General features: G+C 36.7%; 4 protein-coding genes across 5 annotated transcripts; all 4 read left to right on the top strand.

The window, feature by feature from the left end:
• Nucleotides 1-3,597: 3,597 nt before the first annotated feature.
• Nucleotides 3,598-4,752, top strand: LOC137709084 (uncharacterized). Its single transcript, XM_068448226.1, has 2 exons — nt 3,598-3,652; nt 3,749-4,752. The coding sequence occupies exons 1-2, from the start codon at nt 3,598-3,600 to the stop codon at nt 4,750-4,752; spliced, it is 1,059 nt and encodes a 352-aa protein (XP_068304327.1).
• A 6,324-nt stretch (nt 4,753-11,076) lies between these two features.
• On the top strand, nt 11,077-14,695 carry LOC137707954 (trifunctional UDP-glucose 4,6-dehydratase/UDP-4-keto-6-deoxy-D-glucose 3,5-epimerase/UDP-4-keto-L-rhamnose-reductase RHM1-like). Its single transcript, XM_068446905.1, has 3 exons — nt 11,077-11,201; nt 12,257-13,848; nt 13,937-14,695. Exons 2-3 carry the CDS (start codon nt 12,274-12,276, stop codon nt 14,399-14,401), a joined length of 2,040 nt encoding a protein of 679 aa, XP_068303006.1. The 5' UTR covers nt 11,077-11,201; nt 12,257-12,273; the 3' UTR covers nt 14,402-14,695.
• A 1,009-nt stretch (nt 14,696-15,704) lies between these two features.
• Nucleotides 15,705-17,578, top strand: LOC137708741 (uncharacterized). The gene is made up of 2 exons (XM_068447889.1): nt 15,705-15,818; nt 16,099-17,578. The coding sequence occupies exon 2, from the start codon at nt 16,182-16,184 to the stop codon at nt 17,553-17,555; it is 1,374 nt and encodes a 457-aa protein (XP_068303990.1). The 5' UTR covers nt 15,705-15,818; nt 16,099-16,181; the 3' UTR covers nt 17,556-17,578.
• A 433-nt stretch (nt 17,579-18,011) lies between these two features.
• LOC137708742 (uncharacterized) lies at nt 18,012-19,360 on the top strand. Of its 2 annotated transcripts, none has more exons than XM_068447890.1 (2): nt 18,012-18,940; nt 19,068-19,360. In XM_068447890.1, exons 1-2 carry the CDS (start codon nt 18,012-18,014, stop codon nt 19,222-19,224), a joined length of 1,086 nt encoding a protein of 361 aa, XP_068303991.1. In that variant the 3' UTR covers nt 19,225-19,360. The 2 variants fall into 2 exon arrangements, with proteins under 2 accessions (XP_068303991.1, XP_068303992.1); XM_068447891.1 differs by having other exon boundaries at nt 19,040-19,200.
• Nucleotides 19,361-22,230: the final 2,870 nt, after the last annotated feature.

Genomic DNA, 22,230 nt, shown 5'->3' with positions numbered 1-22,230 from the left:
GTGGTATCCACTTGTGTAAATATTTTAAATTGAAGATCGAATTCATTCATTGTATTCATATAGGTTCAAGGAGTGTAGTTATAAAAAATCAGCAAAATCGGAGTTAAAATAACCGTTAAATCGTGATTTTTCGTTTATAACCGTTGAAAAGCTTTGTCCCGTTACTTGATCTCTGAATGTTTTTTTTTGTGATTTTTTGCTGATGTGATCTCCAAGCATATACAAACAATTTTGACGGTTTGGATCGTTGAAATTAGTTTTGGAGAATTCGTAAAACGATAGATTGACTAACGCTTAGAGTTTATTTATACTTTTATTAAGTATAACATAAGATTTTGTGGTATCCACTTGTGTAAATATTTTAAATTGAAGATCGAATTCATTCATTGTATTCATATAGGGTCAAGGAGTGTAGTTATAAAAAATCATCAAAATCGGAGTTAAAATAACCGTTAAATCGTGATTTTTCGTTTATAACCGTTGAAAAGCTTTGTCCCGTTACTTGATCTCTGAATGTTTTTTTTTTGTGATTTTTTGCTGATGTGATCTCCAAGCATATACAAACAATTTTGACGGTTTGGATCGTTGAAATTAGTTTTGGAGAATTAGTAAAACGATAGATTGACTAACGCTTAGAGTTTATTTATACTTTTATTAAGTATAACATAAGATTTTGTGGTATCCACTTGTGTAAATATTTTAAATTGAAGATCGAATTCATTCATTGTATTCATATAGGGTCAAGGAGTGTAGTTATAAAAAATCATCAAAATCGGAGTTAAAATAACCGTTAAATCGTGATTTTTCGTTTATAACCGTTGAAAAGCTTTGTCCCGTTACTTGATCTCTGAATGTTTTTTTTTTGTGATTTTTTGCTGATGTGATCTCCAAGCATATACAAACAATTTTGACGGTTTGGATCGTTGAAATTAGTTTTGGAGAATTCGTAAAACGATAGATTGACTAACACTTAGAGTTTATTTATACTTTTATTAAGTATAACATAAGATTTGTGGTATCCACTTGTGTAAATATTTTAAATTGAATATCGAATTCATTCATTGTATTCATATAGGGTCAAGGAGTGTAGTTATAAAAAATCATCAAAATCGGAGTTAAAATAACCGTTAAATCGTGATTTTTCATTTATAACCGTTGAAAAGCTTTGTCCCGTTTACTTGATCTCTGAATGTTTTTTTTTTGTGATTTTTTGCTGATGTGATCTCCAAGCATATACAAACAATTTTGACGGTTTGGATCGTTGAAATTAGTTTTGGAGAATTCGTAAAACGATAGATTGACTAACACTTAGAGTTTATTTATACTTAGATTCACCACTTCTATTAATTTTCATTTTTCCCTCTCTTTTTTGTTTCCTTTTCAACTTTTTCTTATCATTTTCACTTTTCCCTCCAACATCTTTCCCTAATTGAATTCCCTCACTTTTTTGTTTTATTTTCAACTTTTCTTAACATTTTCATTTTCCCTCCATTTTTTTTTTCGAAAAGGGCGGCAAGTTGGCAAATGGCAATGGCAAGAAATTGATTATTGAAATTTGAGAATGGAAACAAATCACATATGAGTCCTGACGCATCAAATTTCAATGGATGCAAAATCATGCAAATATGCAATGCATGATCATGCATATTAAATTATTAATTAATAATTATTATAGTTTTTATAAAATTTAATATATATATATATATATATATAATTAGTATAGATAGACTTAATATTTTGGGGGTATAATTATTATAGTATATATAATTATTATAATTATTATAAATTTTATAGTTAATTTAATATATATATATATATTTATTATAATTTTTAGGGGTATAAAATTGTAAAATTAATGTATATAATTATTACAGTATTTTTTGAGGGTTATAAAATTATAAAAATAATATTCTGCTTATCGTGTATCGTGTTTACCCACGTGTATACCCGACCCAACCCGTTATCTTAACAGGTGCTTATCGGGTTACCCGATAAGACCCGATTCGTTATCGTGTCGACCCAAACACCTGTTAATTTCGTGTCGTGTCGTGTCGGGTTATCGGGTCGTGTCAGAAATTGCCAGGTCTAATGTCAATGTATAACCCTAGAAAGTTGCTTTTTTTTTTTTACTTTTTTTTGTTTGTATAAAAGAAATCAAAAATTCATTTGTCCTCTTTTTCTTCTTGGAATGTTGCCATGTGTACTAATAGTACTACAGGGTGGAGCCTGTCTTCCCAACTTTGTCTTATTTAGGTAGGAATTGTGGACAGTACGGGTTTGGTTATCTTTTTAATTCATCAGAAGTTTTGATGACAAGGATATAGCATATCGCGGTCTCTGTACTTTTGATACAATAATACGTAAAAATTAGCATATGATATAAAAAAAAAAGTTTCAATAACAATGTATTCATATTGTACCAGTTGCTCTCTTAAATTAGAGAAAATCTCAGTTTACTATCCTCAAGTATTGTGGTTTTCAACATTTGGTACATGAAGTTTTTTTCATCCTATAGTCATACCTAAAGTGTTAATTTTGGAATAGTCTCATACATCTGTTAGTCTGACAGTTAAGTCTCCCGTTAACTAATGACGTGGTGTCCATGTGGACAATGATTGGACGCCACGTATCATTAAGGGGTCCACGTGGAAATTAAAAATTCAAAAAAAAATTATTTAAAGAAAAGTGAAAAAAAAAAAAAAAAAACCCCAAATCCCCTTCGTCTGCCCACCCTCCCACCCCCCAACACTCTTTCTTTCACACCACTCTCTTTCCCCAACTATCTCATTCTCTGTCGACACTCTCCCTCACTCGAAGAAAACCCCGATCAATTGGGTCGATGAAGACCACTGCCATCTCTAACGAATTTCAAACCCGATCCGATTGATCGAGGTTTTCTTCGAGTAAGGGAGAGTGTCGAGAGAGAATGAGATAGTTGGGGAGAGAAAGTAGTGTGAGAGAAAGAGTGTTGGAGGGGTGGGAGAAGGGGTCGGTGATAGGGGGTAGGCACAGGTGAGGATTTTAGGGAAGACAAAAGGGATTTAGGTTTTTTTTTTTTTTTTTTTTTGAATTTTGAATTCCATGTGGACCCCTTAATGACACGTGGTGCCCAATCATTGTCCACATGGGCACTACGTCATCAATTAACGGGAGACTTAACAGTCATACTAACGGATGTATGAGACTGTCCAAAAATTAACACTTTAGGTATGACTCTGGGACAAAAAAAACTTTATGTGTCAAATGTTGCGTGAGTCAACCTTGGGGATTAAGGGAATGTAGAGTTATTTTAGGTATGAAATTATGTAATTAGTATTCCTGTAGATTTGGGATACTTATTTCCTAATTTGTTAGAGATTGTATAAGTATATATATTCCTCTTTATAAGAATAATAAAATTAGAACATTATTAACCAAAAACATAGAATTCTATCTTGGTACCAAAGCATCTTTCTACCTGTCTCATCTCAATAAAAAACCATAGCCGTCAAACTCTGGTGTTCATCAAACCTTGAACCCATAAACCTAAATCTATAGCCTTTGGAATCAACAAAGCTATGACAAACATCAGAACAACCTACAGAACCTGTCCGTGTAATGGTAGAACTAAAACCTGGCGATATAATCCCTATGCAAACCGTGTCTGTCCAAGGTGAGTCATCCAACGTCAACGCCATTCCATTCGGGGTTCGGTTAAGCGACTCGAACTTCAAGGTTTAATTAAAGATGATGGAGGTTCATGCTTCAGGTCTCGGCAAGCAAGGTTATCTAACGGGAAAAATCCTGGCGGTTGATGAAGATGATCCAAGATATGCGAAATGGTCTACGAAAGATGCCAGTGTGAGATGGTTGTTGCTAAAAACCATGGAACCACAATTACGTAGTCTCTTTATAGACTTGCCCACGGTCAAAGATATCTGGGAAAATGTCACCCAAATGTTTTATGATGGTTCTGACGAGTCACAGTACTATGAACTCCGGTGCAAAGCTACACGGACAAGGCAAGACGGCCGTCCAATTAATCTGTATTTTACCGAACTAAAGGGTGTATGGCAGGACCTTGACAAGAGATGTCCCATTCACATGGTGTGTGGAGCAGACTTGAAAACTCGTAAAGATGAACTTGCAAAGGATAGGGTGTATGATTTTCTTGTTGGGTTGGATAGTGGTTTCGCCCAAGTTCGGAGTGAAATTCTAAGGATGAAGCATGTTCCTGGAATAGAAGAATGTGTCAATTTGGTACGACATGAATCTCAGAGGCAAGCCACTATAATGGGAACAAAGACTACAATAGTATGGCCCTTAATGTCTATGGTCACCAAGGCGCCTAGTTCTCGTCCACCGTCAAATAGAAACTCTCGGTCATTCCGCACGCAGGAAGATATTGATAAAGACAAACTCCATTGCAATCATTGTAATGGAATGAGACACACTGAAGAAACCTGGTTTGAAATTCATAGCTACCCAGAATGGTACTGGGAAAGGAAGAATGAGCTAAAGGCTCGTGAAAACAAAAAGATGGGACAAGTCCGAGTGGCAGCTGCTGGACTAAGAAAAACGCCTAATGCAGCAGGAGGTCAAAATGGGCCCAAAGCCCAATGTGAGAAAGTTAATTGGGGCAGGGGGTTACGGTTATCGCAACAAGTCAGCCTGGGCCCGATTTGTACAACCAAACGCCAGCTGCCTAATTTCCAAACCAGGCTCCAGAGGCAGCATCCACAGACGACGGGACCAGTCCACTTTTATCCTTAATCAATCAAATTTCGATGGATGACATCTTGGGCGAATCAGGTAAAATCGGTATTGTTTTAATTACTTCCACCAAAAGAGACACTGGTTGGATAATTGACTCTGGAGCTACAGACTATATGACTTATGATGCATTATTATTTTATCACATGACTTCACCATCTAAAGAGAATGTCGTTACTGCTAACGGTGATGTTGCTCCTATAATGGGAGCAGGCTTTATTTCCCTTACTCCATCTTTGTCTATTCACAACACACTACTTGCTCCATCATTGTCCAATCATATACTTTATGTTGGTCAAGTTACTGAGCAATTAGATTGTGTTGTGTTAATGTTTCCCACATTTTGCCTACTTCAGAATATCTAGACTCTAGCGATAATTGGGCGTGGTACTAAGAGGAGAGGGTTATATTATGTGGATGGTGTGTCGGCAAGCAGAGTAAATCAAGTGCGCAGTAGTCACCCGAACAAGAATAAGGTAATCTGGTAATGGCATCGTTGATTAGGGCATGTATCTTATGGTTATTTGAAAAAATTGCTTCCGCCTTTATTTTATGGCATTTCAAACTCTGATTTTCAGTGTAATGATTGCGTTCTTGCAAAAACTCACCGTCCTTCTTATCATGTGAGTTTCAATAAAAGAACAATTCCTTTTGAGTTAGTCCACTCTGATGTGTAGGGTCCTTCTCCGATAGCTACTAATCACGGGATTCGTTGGTTTGTTATCTTTGTGGATGACTGCACCAGAATGACATGGCTTTATACTATGAAACATAAAAGTGATGTGGGACATATTTTTCAATAGTTTTTCCGCATGGTTAAAAATCAATACTCTCTTCCCCTCAAAGTTCTCAGGTCAGATAATGGCAGGGAATATCTCAATGCCGAACTTTTTCATTTTTTCTAGGAGCATGGCATTCTTCATGAGACTACTTGCCCACAAACCCCACAACAAAATGGTGTTGCAGAACGAAAAAATAGACATATTTTGGAAACCACTCGAGCACTACTCATCGGTGCACACGCACCTCACTTCTAGTGGGCGGATCCCGTAAAATACTTTGTTTATCTAATGAACCGAATGCCTACTTGGGTGCATCATTTTCGCACTCATATGGAAGTTTTTGCTGATCATGTGACGTTACCATTTGCCCTTCATTTGTCCCTATGTATTTTTGGTTGTGTGGCCTATATGCACCTTCACAAAAATTAGCACAGTAAGTTGGATCCTTGTGCAATTCGATGTATTTTTCTGGGATTTAATGGCCAGCAAAAAGGGTACTGGTGTTATCACCCTCAAACCAAGCATATGTACATCACCATGGATGTTACTTTTTCCGAGCACAAGATGTTTTCCTCATTGAACAACCCTCCTATAATCTTCAGAGGGAGATGACACATGAAGATTATAGTTGGATTGATCTTCCAATTAAGCAACCCGTGTGTCCAGGAGCAATAGGTTTGCGTGATAGTGAGCCTAGCAGAATAGTTGAGCCTAGTCCAGATTTGAGTGGTCATAAGCCGAGGGGCACAGTTAAGCCCAATCTGGGTTTAAGTGATCATAAGTCCAGTAGACAATTGAGCCCAATTTGGGCTAGCAGAACTGGGAAATGGGAGGACCAAAAGATAGGCCTATGGGCATTTCTCAGCCCAACAACCAAAATATGTCGTCACATCCCAAAGAGCAGTGCAGCAGCGAGTTATGTCCTTCAACCCAAAGTTCTGACAACCCAAGCATTTCAAGAAATAACCCTTCTCTAGTGGTACCCGTCCTTGTGCTCGAGGATATCCACGAGGTAAGTTCATCTCAATCCAATGGAGCTCATAATTTGACTAATATTGAAAGTACTTACATACTGCCTCCTAGACAAAATCATGGAAAACCTCTTGACAGGTATTCTCCGAAAGAAAAAGGTTAGATATGCAATTACAAAGTATGTCTCTACGCATCAACTGTTTTCCAAGTACCAAGCCTTGGTAAATACAATGGAAGGAATTAAAATTCCAACAAAAGTGGAAGAAGCTCTGCAGGATCCTAGATGGACAAAAGCAATTGAGGTTGAAATGAAGGCCTTACAGAAAAATAAAACTTGGAGCATGGAGTCACTATCACAAGGAAATAGACTAGTGGGATGCAAATAGGTATTCACCATCAAACACAAAGCGGATAAAACAATTGATAGATTCAAGGCAAGGTTGGTTGCTAAGGGGTACACACAGACTTTCGGAGTAGATTATCAGGAGACATTTGCTCCTATTGCAAAGATGAATACCATAAGAGTTCTTTTATCTTTAGCTGTTAACTTTGATTAGCTGCTGAAACAATTTGATGTAAAAAATGTGTTTCTACATGGAGACTTGGAGGAAGAAGTGTACATGGAGCTCCCACCTGGGTATGAAGTGCAAAATGAAGCAGGCAAAGTATGTAGACTGTGAAAGGCTCTTTATGGACTCAAACATCGTCAAGGGCTTGGTTTGGAAGATTCACTGATGCAATGAAAAGATATGGTTACCAACAAGGAAATGCGGATCACACTTTGTTTATCAAACGTAGGGGAGGTAAAGTCACCTTGTTGATAATATATGTGGATGATATGGTGGTTACCAATGATGATACAGAAGAGATAGAGAGACTACATGTGTATCTCTCTTCAGAGTTTGAGATGAAAGATCTAGGAGGTTTGAAGTACTTCTTGGGAATTGAAGTTGCTCGTTCCCGTGGTGGTATTTACTTATCTTAACATAAGCATGTTATAGATCTATTGTCTGAGACAAAGATGTTGGCATGTAAACCAACAGAAATACCTATAGTTCAAAATCATCAATTTGGCGATCTACTCGGACCAAGTTCTAGTGAACAGGGAAAGATACTAGAGGTTAGTATGAAGGTTGATTTACTTGTCTCTCACAAAACCAGATATTGCATATGCTGTTAGTGTAGTAAGTCAGTTTATGCACTCTCCTAGTGAGGATTACATGGATGCGGTGATGAGAATATTAAGTTATTTGAAAGGTGCACCTGGTAAAGGATTGATTTTCAGGAAACATGGACATTTGGAGGTAAAAGGATACACTGATGCTGATTGGGTTGGGAACATCACTGATAGGCGCTCTACATCATGATACTTTATATTTGTTGGAGGAAATCTTGTGACTTGGAGGAGCAAGAAACAAAATGTGGTTGCTAGGTCCACAGCAGAGGCCGAATACCATGGTATGGCACATGGGATTTGCGAGTTATTATGGCTGAGAATTCTTCTTATAGAAATTGGGTTCAAACCTCGTGGGGCTATGCTATTATATTGTGATAATCAGGCTGCGAGAAAGATAGCTAATAATCCAGTTCAGCATGATCGTACGAAGCATGTTGAGGTGGACAGACATTTTATCAAAGAGAAGTTGGATGTTAAGTTAATTGATATTCCCTACGTAAGATCTGAAGACCAGTTAGCAGACGTATTAACTCATGCAGTGACAATTAGAGTGTTTCAGGACTCATTTGACAAGTTGGGCCTAGGTGATATCTACGCGCCAACTTGAGGGGGAGTGTTGCGTGAGTCAACCTTGGGGATTAAGGAATGTAGAGTTATTTTGGGTATGAAATTATGTAATTGGTATTCCTGTAGATTTGGGATACTTATTTCCTGCTTTGTTGGAGATTGTATAAGTATATATATTCCTCTTTATGAAAAGAATAAAATTAAAACATTATTAACCAAAAACATAGAATTCTATCTCCAAATGTTAAAAATCACGAACTTGAGGATAGTAACCTGAGATTTACCCCTTAAATTATGTACAAAGCATTAAAACAAACGTACTTGGATGGGCAGAGCTTTGCTTTCTGAATTCAAAAAGGAAAAAGACATTCATGAGAGCACAAACTTAACATTTCTGCTTGTAATGCAGCATGTGATCCTCCGAAACATTGTCATGTAAAAATTAATATAAGGCACACAAGAAAAATGCAAACCTTTGCCGATGTGATTGATTTATGTTAGCATTCACAACAATATGACATATATGGATGTTTATTAGGTGTGTTCTATTGTTTGATGTTTTATAATTGAGACATATGTTGCAATTTATTAAAGGGAGAACGGTAAGAGCATCTCCAGTGATCTCAAACTTTAACTTAAATTTCTTTTCAGAATTCATTGTCGAAAAAGAAAAAAAAAAAGGGAAAAAAATGTGAGCGCATTTATTCTATGGGATAATCCAGTTTTGGTTTGAGATCTAAGTTTTCGAGTTTTTACCAAAGTTGTCCCTTGTTTTGGAAAAAATTATATGATTCACCATCCTATAACATGAATCATGTAAATAATGACCAAATATGAAACAAGGAACTTAATAGTTAAGAATTCAACAACTAAAAATCTTAGTATTGCCATTCGAACGAATTCATACTAGAAAAAAAATCTTTGGTTAGTCCCTTCATATCATACAAAAACTTACCTGTTTCGGATTCGTAACTCTCGTTGTTAAGAAACAAGAGGGGTAGAATTTTTGTTGTAGCTAAGTTTTTCTTCTTTTTACCATGTCCCAATAATTGGATGATGACTTCCACCACTCAACACTATACGACGTGGCAGAAAAATCCACCTCCAGATTTTCACCTCCGTGGAACTTCCTCAAAGTAATGATATAATATATATAATATATATATATATATATATATAATTTTTTACTTTATGATGCAGCCGTAGTAACAATCGTCTCGTAATTGATTGCTGGTAAATTTGATTAGAAATGTTTCAGAGAATTTTTTTTTTTTTTAAATAGAATTCTTTGTCACGTCAACACTATACATCATTATATAAAAAAGTATGAGACGCATATCTCAAATTTTATTGGCGTAGACTACAACTACTAAATGATGAGTCTAAATTTTTTTTTTTTTAAACAAATGATATTATTTATATTAAGTTAAGAAGAATAGGTTTACTCCATAATAAATTAATAATAATTGAATATAAAATCTTACGCTAACAAATAAATAATAATATTTTTAGATCGTAATACTAAATGATAATAATCAGTCTAATTTGTTGGTGGGAGGAGTTTTCACATAGGAAGATTTCACATAGATCTACATCGTCGATCACAACAACTCCCCTTGCTGTCGGGTTTACACAGAGATGTCAAATCTCATCAAATTCAGTGGTCCCCTTTGATTTGACCATAGTTGATTAACATGATTAGTAAGTTTATTAATACATAATTACCACTGCTCAACCGTACAAAATTCCAAATCCTACCTGCCTCCTTCCACAAAACCCAACAAACATTCCCATAAACAAAAAATAAAAATAAAAATAAAATTTTTTAGAACGTGTTTCAAGTTTTAGTTTTATCACATCGTACCTTAAATTTTTTAAATTGTATCAATTTATATTTGCGGTTTTTTTGTACGTTTAATCTTTCATTTTTAATTAATGATGTGGCACATGTGGATTGACATACAAGACGCAATTGCACATTATGTACCAAAATGTGCGGTTAGTTATCAGTCTGGAAGACAAGGCATCAATTCAAGATATTCTAAAGCTCGATATGGAGGGGTTTTTTTAATTTTTAATTTTTTTTTAATCTTTTGCCCATGTAATGAAATGTGACTTACAAGTTAGTCCATTAAAATTTCTACACTTGACGTCAATTTAATGAAAATAAAAAGATGAGACGATCAAAATGACCTAACTGCATAAATTTGTATGATGTTAAAAAACCTTATGCAATATAAAATAATTAAAACTTCGTGGATCATTTTAAAATCTCTTTTAAAAAGGGTCTGAAAAATAATTAACCAAAGAAAAAAGAACAAAGATTGTTGTAAATGCAAAATCTCTATTAATTAATAAAATTCTCTTTGTCAACCAAAAGATGATGAAAAGACAAATTAGTCTTCTATCACATAAAAAAATGATGAGCAATAATGTAATTTTACATATTCAAATTTTATTGTTTTTTATTGAAATCTCACCTATAGGTGATGTTAAAATACCTTTAATATTAAAAAAAAAAAACCAAAAACAAAAACCTTCCACTTCGCCCCACATTCTCTCTCTCTCCCCCTCTGTCCTTCTCATTTTCTAAAAAAAATGTGTTCATATAAACAAAATGTGTAGGCAAATACTAGTATCAATTATTGTGATGCGTATTTATAAATACCCCATGCTTTACCTTCCCTCCTCACACGCACTCTCATCTCCTTCTCCATCTGTCCTTTTCATTTTTAAAAAAAATATGTTCATACAAACAAAATGTGTAAACAAATACTACTATCAATTATTATGATGCGTATTTATAAATACCCCATGCTTTCACACGCACTCTCATCTCCTTCTCACTTTTTTTCTAGTCTTTTCTCTTCTTTCTTCTTCAGTCTGTCTTAAATCCAGCGCACAGACAAAAGGCTGCGAATTAAACTCAAGATCCAGTCCAACCCAGAATTGTAAGTCAATAAAGCTTCAATCTTTCCATTTTTTCTGTAATTAAACTAGTTTAATTTACTTAATCACGGGTCGATAGCTGTTAATCAAGGAAAAACTCCCTCAATGTAGACCCAGATCTCCTATTTTATGCATAAAGTAATTCGAATTTAAGCGTGTTTTATTGGGTTAACGGTAGTAAATTCAATGTGGGTTGTTATTTGTTTGCTTTACAAATGTTGGGTTTTTGGCAGATTCTGATTTTTTAGTTGGGTACGATCTGGGTCGGTTTTGTGCTACTTTTTTCATGATCCGAGTAGATTGCACTTCGCATTGTTGGTTGTTGGGGGGAGGGGGGGTGTCTGGTTGCTTCGTTGGAAAATTGATTTCGAAAAACGAAATGCTTGTTTCTCTTTGAAAATCAAGACAGGAATCCGTTAAAAGAAGCTATTTGTATGGTCGTTTTAATTATTCATGAGAGTTTCTTGTTGCCTTCTTAATCCCTGCGGTTTTTTTTCTTTGACAGTAACTCTGCCATTATCTTAATTAGGCGGTTTTAGTTCGTTTGATAGATATTAAATATCTGATCAGATGTAAGAGTTGTCTTCCTTCTGTATTTTTTAAGTGCTCAGCGGAGGGGGATGCTAAATTTCTGCTAGTCCTTTTCGGATCAAGGTTTTGAATCGACGCTCTTACAAGCAACATAAGTTTACCCTTGTAGTATTTTTGGTTTTCCTGGAAATAATAATGCAGCAAATTTACCTGTATATATTTGGTGGAATCTGCCTTTTTAGTTTTGATTAGAGAATGGATGCCTTTGCACCTAAAATTTATTTTCTTTTCGTTGTTAACTCGCTTGAAATGCAGTCAAGAATGATGAAGGTCTATTAAATTTGTAATTTATTAAGTTATAAACCCGTGAAACCTCAGTTGCAAGTTCGTTTTGTCCGTGAATTTCCACTTTTTGTTTCCGTGTTAGTGGCAATATATCCCCTGTTTCTCCTGCATTCGTTAGCATGCTTTCTTGTAGTTCAAGTTTTGGGAGTCTGAGTCAAACTTTCAATGCTGGATTATGCAGAACTCTTTTGGATCGACATGGATACTGCGTATAAACCGAAGAACATCCTCCTTACTGGAGCTGCTGGCTTCATTGCTTCCCATGTTTGCAACCGGCTTATCCAGAACTACCCTGGCTACAAGATTGTAGTCCTTGACAAGCTTGATTACTGTTCAAATTTGAAGAACCTTAATCCTTCAAAGTCATCCCCCAACTTTAAGTTTATCAAGGGAGACATAGGCAGTGCCGATCTTGTCAACTTCATCCTTTTGACTGAGAACATTGATACAATAATGCACTTTGCAGCCCAGACCCATGTCGACAACTCTTTTGGTAACAGCTTTGAGTTCACCCAAAACAACATCTACGGTACACATGTTCTTCTAGAAGCATGCAAAGTCACCGGTCAGATCAAAAGATTTATTCATGTAAGCACGGACGAAGTCTACGGGGAGACAGATGAGGATGCTGTGGTGGGAAATCATGAGGCTTCTCAGCTTCTTCCGACAAACCCCTACTCTGCAACTAAAGCGGGAGCGGAGATGCTTGTTATGGCATATGGGCGTTCATATGGATTGCCTGTAATAACGACCAGAGGAAACAATGTTTATGGCCCCAACCAGTTCCCTGAAAAGATGATTCCAAAATTCATTCTCTTGGCTATGCAAGGGAAGCCTCTCCCGATTCATGGCGATGGATCCAATGTCAGAAGTTATCTCTATTGTGAGGATGTAGCAGAGGCATTTGAAGTCATTCTTCATAGGGGTGAGGTAGGCCATGTGTACAACATTGGGACGAAGAAAGAGAGGAGGGTGGTTGATGTGGCCAAGGAAATTTGCCAGCTATTTTCTCTGAACCCAGACACTCATGTAAAGTTTGTAGAGAACAGGCCTTTCAATGATCAGAGATATTTCTTGGATGACTCGAAGCTGAAAGGCTTGGGATGGTCAGAAAGGACTTTGTGGGAGGAGGGCTTGAGGAAGACCATGGAATGGTATGTCAAGAATCCCCAATGGTGGGGGGATGTTTCTGGGGCACTGCTCCCGCATCCAAGAATGCTCATGGTTCCTGGAATTGAAAGACAATTTGATGGTTCCGATACTGGCGATTCCGCTTACCCTTTGTCAGCAAGTGATTCTAGTCACAGCAAACTGGTCGTTCCAGCTCCAAGGAACATCCCATCTACTGAGAAGCCATCTCTAAAGTTTTTGATTTATGGTAAAACAGGGTGGATCGGAGGCCTTCTTGGGAAGATTTGTGAGAAGCAAGGGATATCGTATGAGTATGGACGAGGGCGTCTTCAGGAACGGTCACAGCTCATGGCTGATATTCTGCGTGTCAAACCAACCCATGTTTTCAATGCTGCTGGAGTGACTGGCAGACCCAATGTGGATTGGTGTGAATCTCATAAACCAGAAACAATTCGCACCAATGTTGTTGGTACATTAACCTTGGCTGATGTCTGCAGAGATCACGGCCTCCTAGTGGTGAATTATGCCACTGGTTGCATTTTCGAGTATGATGATGCCCATCCACCAAGATCAGGAATTGGGTTCAAGGAGGAAGACACACCCAATTTCGCAGGCTCATTTTATTCCAAAACCAAAGCCATGGTATTTTATCCATCTATCATATCTAATACTCTGATAATATTAGAATAGCTCCCAACTGATACCTCTATTTCCCATTTTTGTGTAACAGGTTGAAGAGCTTCTGAAGGAGTATGACAATGTTTGCACTCTTAGAGTTCGGATGCCAATATCATCTGATCTCAGCAATCCACGCAACTTCATCACAAAGATCTCGCGCTACAATAAAGTGGTCGACATTCCAAACAGCATGACCATCTTGGACGAGCTTCTACCCATTTCAATTGAGATGGCCAAGAGGAACTTGAGGGGCATCTGGAACTTCACAAACCCGGGCGTGGTAAGTCACAATGAAATCCTGGAGATGTACAAGAACTACATTGAACCCAGTTTCAAGTGGACCAATTTTACAGTGGAAGAACAAGCCAAGGTTATTGTTGCAGCAAGGAGTAACAATGAGATGGATGCATCAAAGCTGAAGAAAGAGTTCCCTGAACTGCTTCCGATTAAGGAATCGCTGATTAAATACGTGTTTGAACCCAACAAGAAAACATTTGCAGGTGGAGCAGCAATTTAAGTGTCTCATGAAGAAGACCTCGATACCGATCCTATACATTTATTTATTTATTTATTTTTCTTGAGGGAAATCGCTAGGGGTTTAGTTATTCTCGTGTTGTGATTCCATCAGTGTCTGTGATAGCTTAGGTTAATTTCATAAGTTGGTGCTATTGGTTCTGGCTTGGCTATTGTGATATAAGAAGCTTTGGAATTGCTTCAGAAATATTTGAAGGATCTACTCTAAGTTGGGGCATCGTAATTTTCAGATATGTAATAAATCCATTATTTTTATTTATACAAGTTCTTTTTAGTCTATTGGTTAACATTTTGTGTGATTTTTCCAACTTTTTAGCCAAAAACAGTACGTGAGATTAGCATAACTCCTCACTTTGACTTCTGAGATTTAAAATTAATAGAAGTAGTGCCTAGGTTTATCCACCATCAATCATTTTGATCATTCCGTGAAATATTTTATTAAATAAGGGTCAAATTAATAAAGATATTCTCAATTTAATAAGCAATAAGGCAAAATGATTTGACAAAAATTGAGAGTATTTTTGTCATTTTATTCTTATTTAATTTTTCATAGAATGACTAAAATGATTGATAGTGGACAAACTCAAGGACCACTTCTATCCATCTCAAATTTTAGAGACCAAAGTGAGGAATTATACCAATCTCCATGACTATTTTAGCTAAAAAGCATTTTATACAAGCATGTATGTCTCTAACCTATACATTCTCATCCATTGGGTATATACATTGTTCTTAAGGATAGAGCGATCTCTTTACTTACGCCCTTCATAGTGGGTCGGAAAATTGACTTTCGGTATGTTGTAAGAATCCAATTCCTATAATGAGCCGAAACTTGAGTTCTATAAGAGCAATTCTAATTCTTTAACATATGTGTTATATGAATCAAACTCAAAGTGTTTGATCACACAAGTATATTTGACATTGGAAAAAATATTGTGATTTATGACTTTCATAACATGTGCTAAGTGCTAACACACACAGAAAACAAAGGCTGGATTCCTCAGTATTGAGTAGAATGTCCTCTTAGTTTTATTTGATGGCTGATTACAGAATTTTATGCTTACGAACAAAAAATTAATTTAATTGTTTCTACAAAGATTAATTAAAATTAAAATTTAGTCAATCAATCCCTATAGCAAATATATAAACGAATAAAAATTCTAAAATATGAAATATTTTAAAGCACCATAAAATTTTCGTAAACATTGACCTCGTTAATATGGATAATTTTCCTTTTTGTCGATTTTTTAAATAATTTGTTTGATATTTCATATTTGCCACCGGCTTGCGCGCACTTCAAAGGTGCTTTGAACCCAAATCAGAAAGATTTCTAGCGATTCCGAGCTACATTTCTACAGAACGATTTTGATACCTCTTCCAATCTCCTGTCCCAGCTCAAGGTAACTCTCCAATCCCCAAAACCCTAATTTTCTCCCCCATATTTGAGTTTCTCAGCTGCTCCTGCACTTGAATTAGTCTAATATTCTTTCATTTATCTAATTAATGCTAAAGTATGATTCTTGTGAATTGCCGCAATGTTTTTAGGGTTTTGGGTCAATCAGAGTGATCCATTTTTCGTTTTGAATTGTGCATTTGTTTGTGTTATGAATTTGATTTGTCCTAATTTGGGAGTTTTAAATATGAGGGTTTTGATGTTGGTGGAAATAATTGGGAAAACAGGTTCCGGTTATCGCTGGTTGTTTGCTGGTGTATGATATTCTTCGTTTGGGTATCCGAGAGGGTTCATTTGGCTGTTCATTTTGATGGATAAGGAGGAGAATGCTGCTGGTGATGGTGATCATGAGGAGGCTTCACGGTATGCACGTGCTGTGGGTCCCGAAGAAGACATGGAAGAAGATGTTGAGGATGACGAAGATGAGGAGGTGGAGGAAGACATTGGGGATGAGGAAGAGAATGTTTTGAGTTTTATAGATGGGATTAATCCTTCAGATTTTGTGGAAGATGACGGTGACCAACTTTATCAGCGACTTCTGGGGACAGATTACGAGGCATTAGCTGAGAGAAAGAGAAAAGCACTTGTGGATAGCCGGCCCCAAGGTTCAGCTAAGAAGGCCAGGCAGGAGGATCTTACTGGAGCAAGCATGGAGGAAATAATGGAGGCCATGAATTATGGTATGCAAAGGCGATCAAGGAAGAATAAGAAAAGAGGTAGACGAAAAGGATCAATGAAGAAACTTACACCCGAGATTAATAGAATGCTTGGTGAAGCTAATCTTCACTATGCCTTTGGCCGGTTTGAAGAGGCTGTACCCATCTTGTCTGAAGTTGTAAGGAAAGCACCAGATTTGCCTGACTCGTATCATACACTTGGAATTATCCATGATAATCTTGGTAATGAATTGGATGCCTTGAATTGCCACAGAATTGCTGCATTTTTAGCACCCAGAGATCCAGCTCTTTGGGAACTGCTTTTTGACCGGTTCAATAAACTAGGTAACAGTCATGATGCTATTTATTGCCTTTCAAGAGCAATATCAGCAGATCCTGAAAATATGATTCTGAAATTTGATCGTGCTTCACTTTATGTTAAGCTTGGAGATTATCAGAAAGCTGCTGCGTCGTATGAACAGATAGTACAAGCCTGTCCTGATAATGTTGAAGCACTCAAGACGGGAGCAATGATGTATGAAACATGTGGTCAGCAAGAGCGTTCTATACAGATTCTGGAGGACTATCTCAGAAATCATCCAACTGAAGCTGATCTTAGCGTCGTTAATCTGCTGGCTTCCATACTTATGGAAAATAATTCACAAAAGGAACCCCTTCAGCATATTGAGCATGCACAACTGGTATTCTGTTCAGAAAAAGAGATGCCTCTGGCAATGATAATTAAAGCAGGAATATGCCATGCTTACCTTGGAAATATGGAGAAGGCAGAAAGTATTTTTAGCGCTCTTGTTGAGAAGAGTGTAGCTAATGCTGACTTGATTGCTAAAGTTGCAAAGTCATATATGAGTCTTGGGCATCATAGTTCTGCGTTGAAGTATTATTTGATGTTGAAAGGAAATGTTGAATTTAATAATGGCTTTATAATTATGAAAATCGCTCAATGTCATTTGTCCTTGAATGACAGTACAGGCGATTTTGTGCTTCTACAAAGCTTTGAAGACACTTGAAGATGATATTGAGGCCCGATTAACATTGGCTTCTATTCTTGTTGAAGAAGCCAGGGAAGATGAAGCCATTTTGTTGCGATCTCCTCCGAAAAATCGAGGTTATATGGACCCCCAAAAAGATAAATCAGAACCGTGGTGGTGCAATGGAAAGGTGAAACTGAAGCTTTGCAACATTTACCGAGCTAAGTGGATGGCCAAGGAATTTGTAGATACAATCTATCATCTCGTACATGAGTCACTGAGCATCGAATCACTTCAGCAAAAGGTGAAAGTGAAAAGAAGGCTGACAAAACTGTCCTGTTAGAAAGAGTCAAAGTCCTGGAGGATCACCAAAAACAGAACCTATTGTGCAGATCTAGACCTGTAGCTCCTGCTTCAGATCTGCTGAAAGCTGCAAGAGCAAAGAAGTTGCTTCAGAAGAAGGCAAAAGTAAAGGAAGATAAGAGAGCTGAGGCAATGGCTTCTGGAGTTGACTGGCAAAGTGATGATTCAGATGATGATCCTCCGGAAGAAATACATAAAGAACCTCCCCTGCCAGATCTTCTCAAGGACAAAGAGCATAATGGCCTCGTAATAGATTTGTGTAAGTCATTGGCTTCCTTGCAAAGATATTGCGAAGCATTGGAGATAATAAATCTTTTTTTGAAAGTGACTCGCAACACTTCTTCTGTCGCAGAGGAACTCCGGTCTCTTGGAGGTCAAATTGCATACAACACTCCTGATCCTGAGCGTGGAGTTAACTGTGTAAAATACATTGTGGACCAGCATCCATACAGCAATGCTGCCTGGAATTGCTATTACAAGGTAATTACCAGATTAGATGACTGGTATGCAAGGCATTACAAGTTTCTACACAATAAGAGAGACAAACTCAGAGATTGTGCACCTCCCAGTCTCATTTCTGGGCATCATTTTACTAAAAAAACCCGTCATCAAGATGCTGGGAGGGAATACCTTGAAGCTTATAAATTATTGCCGGAGCATCCCCTGATTAATCTATGTGTCGGTACTGCCTTAATCAACTTATCCCTCGGACATAGACTTCAGAATAGGCACCAGTGTGTTGCACAAGGATTAGCATTCCTCCACAACAATTTGCAGCTTTCTGAATTCAGCCAGGAGGCTTTTTACAACATAGCCAGGGCGTACCATCAGGTCGGCCTTGTGACTCTGGCAGCTTGGCATTATGACAAGGTTCTTGCAATGCAAGTGAAGGATTACCCCATGCCAAAGCTTCCCCATGAAAAGCCAGAGTCTGCTGAAAATCGAAAACTGGGTTACTGTGACCTTCGAAGAGAAGCAGCTTATAATTTGCATCTCATCTACAAAAAGAGTGGAGCGGTTGATCTTGCTCGAACCATCTTAAGAGACACTGCACTTTCTGAGTATGCAACTCTACATTAAAACATTAGAATTCAGTTGCTCTTTGTTTTTGGTCTGAAGTATATGAATTAGTAACAGTATATTTCCCTTGCTTGTTGCAGAATTAATGAATTATGCTCCTGATCTCAGATATTGTGACTGTTTAGATGAGAGGGAGGCTTCCTACTCCCTAGTTGATCTCTCTGGTTCTCAAATACCTATTATTGTTCATAGCAACATTCTGTGGCCTAATCCTCGGAGAAAAGCGAGGGAAACGCTAAAAATAGAAAGGTTTGTGATCCACTGAGCAATTTGTACATGACATTATTGCAAATCCAGTGTTAAATCTCCTACTTCATAGTCCATCTGTCTCCTCCTCAAGTATATGATAATATGATATGCATACACACAAATGTTGCACTTGATCAAAGTATTTTAATAGATTACAACCTGATTCTGTTTTTGCTTTTAAACCTTTTCGACGAAATCGTAGCAATAAAAAACGATGAAGCTTTAGAATTTGCAAGTAAATTGTCCAGAAGTACTTTTTATCTTTGCCAAGTTATGATTTTAGTTCATGTAATTTGACATGAAGTTTCACTTTGGTTCTTCGTGTTTGAATTGTCGCAATTTGACTCATTTAGTTTACTAATTGTTGCACATTGACCTAATTTTGTCAAATTTTTATATCTAATTAGGTCGTGAGTGTCACATGCGAAGGTGAATTGGACCTTTCAAAAGGTGAAATCAAGTGATTCAAAAACGAAAATCATACTTCTCAACGAGACAAAGATAGTGGTACTATTTTTTACGGCTAACTGGCTGTGGTTTGGCAGGAAAATGGCTCAAAAATGGCTGTCTTGGTCTTGAGTTAGCCACTTTCAAGCCCGTTTTTGGCCAAACCACGGAGCTTTAGCATAAAAAAAAGGTACCATTCTCTTTGTCTCGTTAAGAAGTATGATTTTCGTTTTTGAATCACTTGATTTCGTTGAGTATTGAAGAAGTTATGAACGTTTAAAGTTTACCTAGTTTCCGACGAGTTTTCCAATTTTCCCTCGGACCAGTCAAGTTTGAGGCTATTTTCCGGGCATCTCCGGAAACCATTGGGCTTCCAAATAAGTATAATCTTATTCTACACTTTCCTATCTTCGTTTTGATATATTATGGGTTGAATTTGGTCGATTGAGTTACAAAGCTTTGAAAATTGCACAAACTTCCGAGCAAGAGCTCCGGGACATTTAACGAAGTCTTTAACAGAATGACCAAAATGATAGATGATGGACAATCTTAGGGATCACTTCTATTGATTTGAAATCTCAGGGATCAAAGTGATGTGTTATGCAACTCTCAGGGACCATTTTGATTATTTAGCCAAAATGATATTTCTCTTCACTTGTAAGTAAAAGGTCTTAGATTCGAATTTTATGGATAGCGAAGTTAATACCAAATTAGATTGATCATTATGTGGCTTAACCGAACTCTCCCTCTTCTCAGTGTAAAATATAATGTTGTACTAAAACAAAATGATTTTCCTTGATCAATTTACATTTTTACAAAAAAAATTTGATTTAATAAATATTTTCTTTAAAAATACTTTCATTTAATGTTAGAGTGATTAAAAATTTGATAAACTAAATGACATGGAAGTTGATGATTGATTTATTACTTAAGTATTGATAAACGTGCTCAATTCTATTAGTAACAATTCATTTTATTTATAAATTTTATTTCTAAATTTAATCTCTATAGCATATTTTATTTAAAAACATTTTACAACAATCTTTCTCGATACGAAATACTTTCGACCTTCTTCTCTTTGTCTATTTTGTACCTGATGGGACATTGCCAAGTTATAAGCAAACTAGATTGTTGCCGCGTGTATAATGTGTATCTGCGGATGTGACTTGAGGATCAAAAGGGACCCAAATTGCATGTTACCAGGCAAAAGGGACCCAAATTGCATGTTACAAAACGGACCCACAAATTGCATGTTACAAAAGGGACCCAAATTGCATGTTACAAAAGGGACCCAAATTGCATGTTACCAGGCTCAAGTTTGGGTAAAGGTAGGGAGCACAAACTTTGTGGGCCCATAATTATGAGAGTCCACCATAATCCATCTTTGAGTAATTTCTTTATTTGGCTCCTAGATTTTAGCAAAAACCTTGAGCTTAGGCCAACTCCAGCATGGCTAAAACCTATAATTTCCCTTCTATTTCTCCTAATTCATTCAAACCCAAGTTTTAATTTAGACCTAAAACCTAAAATCTAAAGGAAAAAAAAAAAAAAAAACCAGATTTAGGCCAGGATTTACGCCAAGATTAGTGGTGGAGCCTCCATTCATATGGGTGTGTTTCCCACTTGTCAGCCAATAAAATTGAGCCCAACGGCTCTTTTGGTTGATCAACAACCAATAAACATCCATACAAAACTTACATTTCTCCTACAATTCTTCAAATTTTTCTTTCTACCATCTTCCAAAACCATGTGTTTGCTCATGTGTCTTGTGTTTATACATCTCTATCACGTGTTTCATATTCTTTTATAGTGTTTCATGAGTTTCATAATTCATTCTTTTATAATCTAAGACTAAAAAATTTAAGCCAAAAGGGTTGGAGCAGAAAAGTTGTTTCTGGATTAAAACCTAAATTTTCTGAATTAAAAACTTTAGATTTTAGGTCAAGGGTACGGTCTTATAGGCATGTGCTTTCAAACCCAAATTGAGGAAAATAATTTACATAGAAGCTGTTCATCAACGCTGTGGTGCCTTGATTTAATAAATAACTAGTTTGTCCTTATTTTTTTGAATTTTTTGGGTTTTGATTGTGAAGGAAATAAATGAGCATTTTTGACATCTTGAAAAACTTTACTAAACTGGAGCTCTCGCTTTATATATATATATATATATGGATACTATCTTTAATGATTTTTTTCACTTTTTTTTTTGGCTAAAGTTTGAGGTATCCTACATCCAGAGGGCGAGACTTTGAGAAATCGACTTCCTGCTATCATTGGGCCGAATGAGCTTGTGCTCAGGGAAGTCTTCCAAACACTCGAGTTCCTGATCGGTTGAACTTCTTAATGCTCATTCTTAGATGTATAGCAGGTGATAGATATCGACGAAACTGATGATATGATAAAGCAACAACTCAAAATAGTTCTTGAGATTGACCTAACTTCTTAGCTTGATCACTTTACAACTCCTTATAATCAAAATAGTTCTTGAGATTGACCTAACTTCTCAGCTTGATCACTTAGGGCTCGTTTGAATGTGCTTTTAAAATAACTGAAAACGCTTTTGATGAAAATGTTT

This window comes from Pyrus communis, chromosome 11, assembly GCF_963583255.1.
Source record: "Pyrus communis chromosome 11, drPyrComm1.1, whole genome shotgun sequence".
In the NCBI taxonomy this organism is placed as follows: domain Eukaryota; kingdom Viridiplantae; phylum Streptophyta; class Magnoliopsida; order Rosales; family Rosaceae; genus Pyrus; species Pyrus communis.
Note: the sequence above shows the minus strand (reverse complement) of the source record. Positions and strands in the feature narration are given on the sequence as shown.

Excerpts from the sequence above, each read along its gene's own strand:
- LOC137709084 (XM_068448226.1), top strand. The coding sequence starts at position 3,598 with ATGGTAGAACTAAAACCTGGCGATATAATCCCTATGCAAACCGTGTCT. Across the intron at positions 3,653-3,748 it reads GCAAACCGTGTCTGTCCAAG|GTCTCGGCAAGCAAGGTTAT; the intron begins GTGAGTCATCCA and ends TTCATGCTTCAG.
- LOC137707954 (XM_068446905.1), top strand. The coding sequence starts at position 12,274 with ATGGATACTGCGTATAAACCGAAGAACATCCTCCTTACTGGAGCTGCT. Across the intron at positions 13,849-13,936 it reads ATTCCAAAACCAAAGCCATG|GTTGAAGAGCTTCTGAAGGA; the intron begins GTATTTTATCCA and ends TTTGTGTAACAG.
- LOC137708741 (XM_068447889.1), top strand. The coding sequence starts at position 16,182 with ATGGATAAGGAGGAGAATGCTGCTGGTGATGGTGATCATGAGGAGGCT.
- LOC137708742 (XM_068447890.1), top strand. The coding sequence starts at position 18,012 with ATGGCTTCTGGAGTTGACTGGCAAAGTGATGATTCAGATGATGATCCT. Across the intron at positions 18,941-19,067 it reads AGAGACACTGCACTTTCTGA|ATATTGTGACTGTTTAGATG; the intron begins GTATGCAACTCT and ends TCCTGATCTCAG.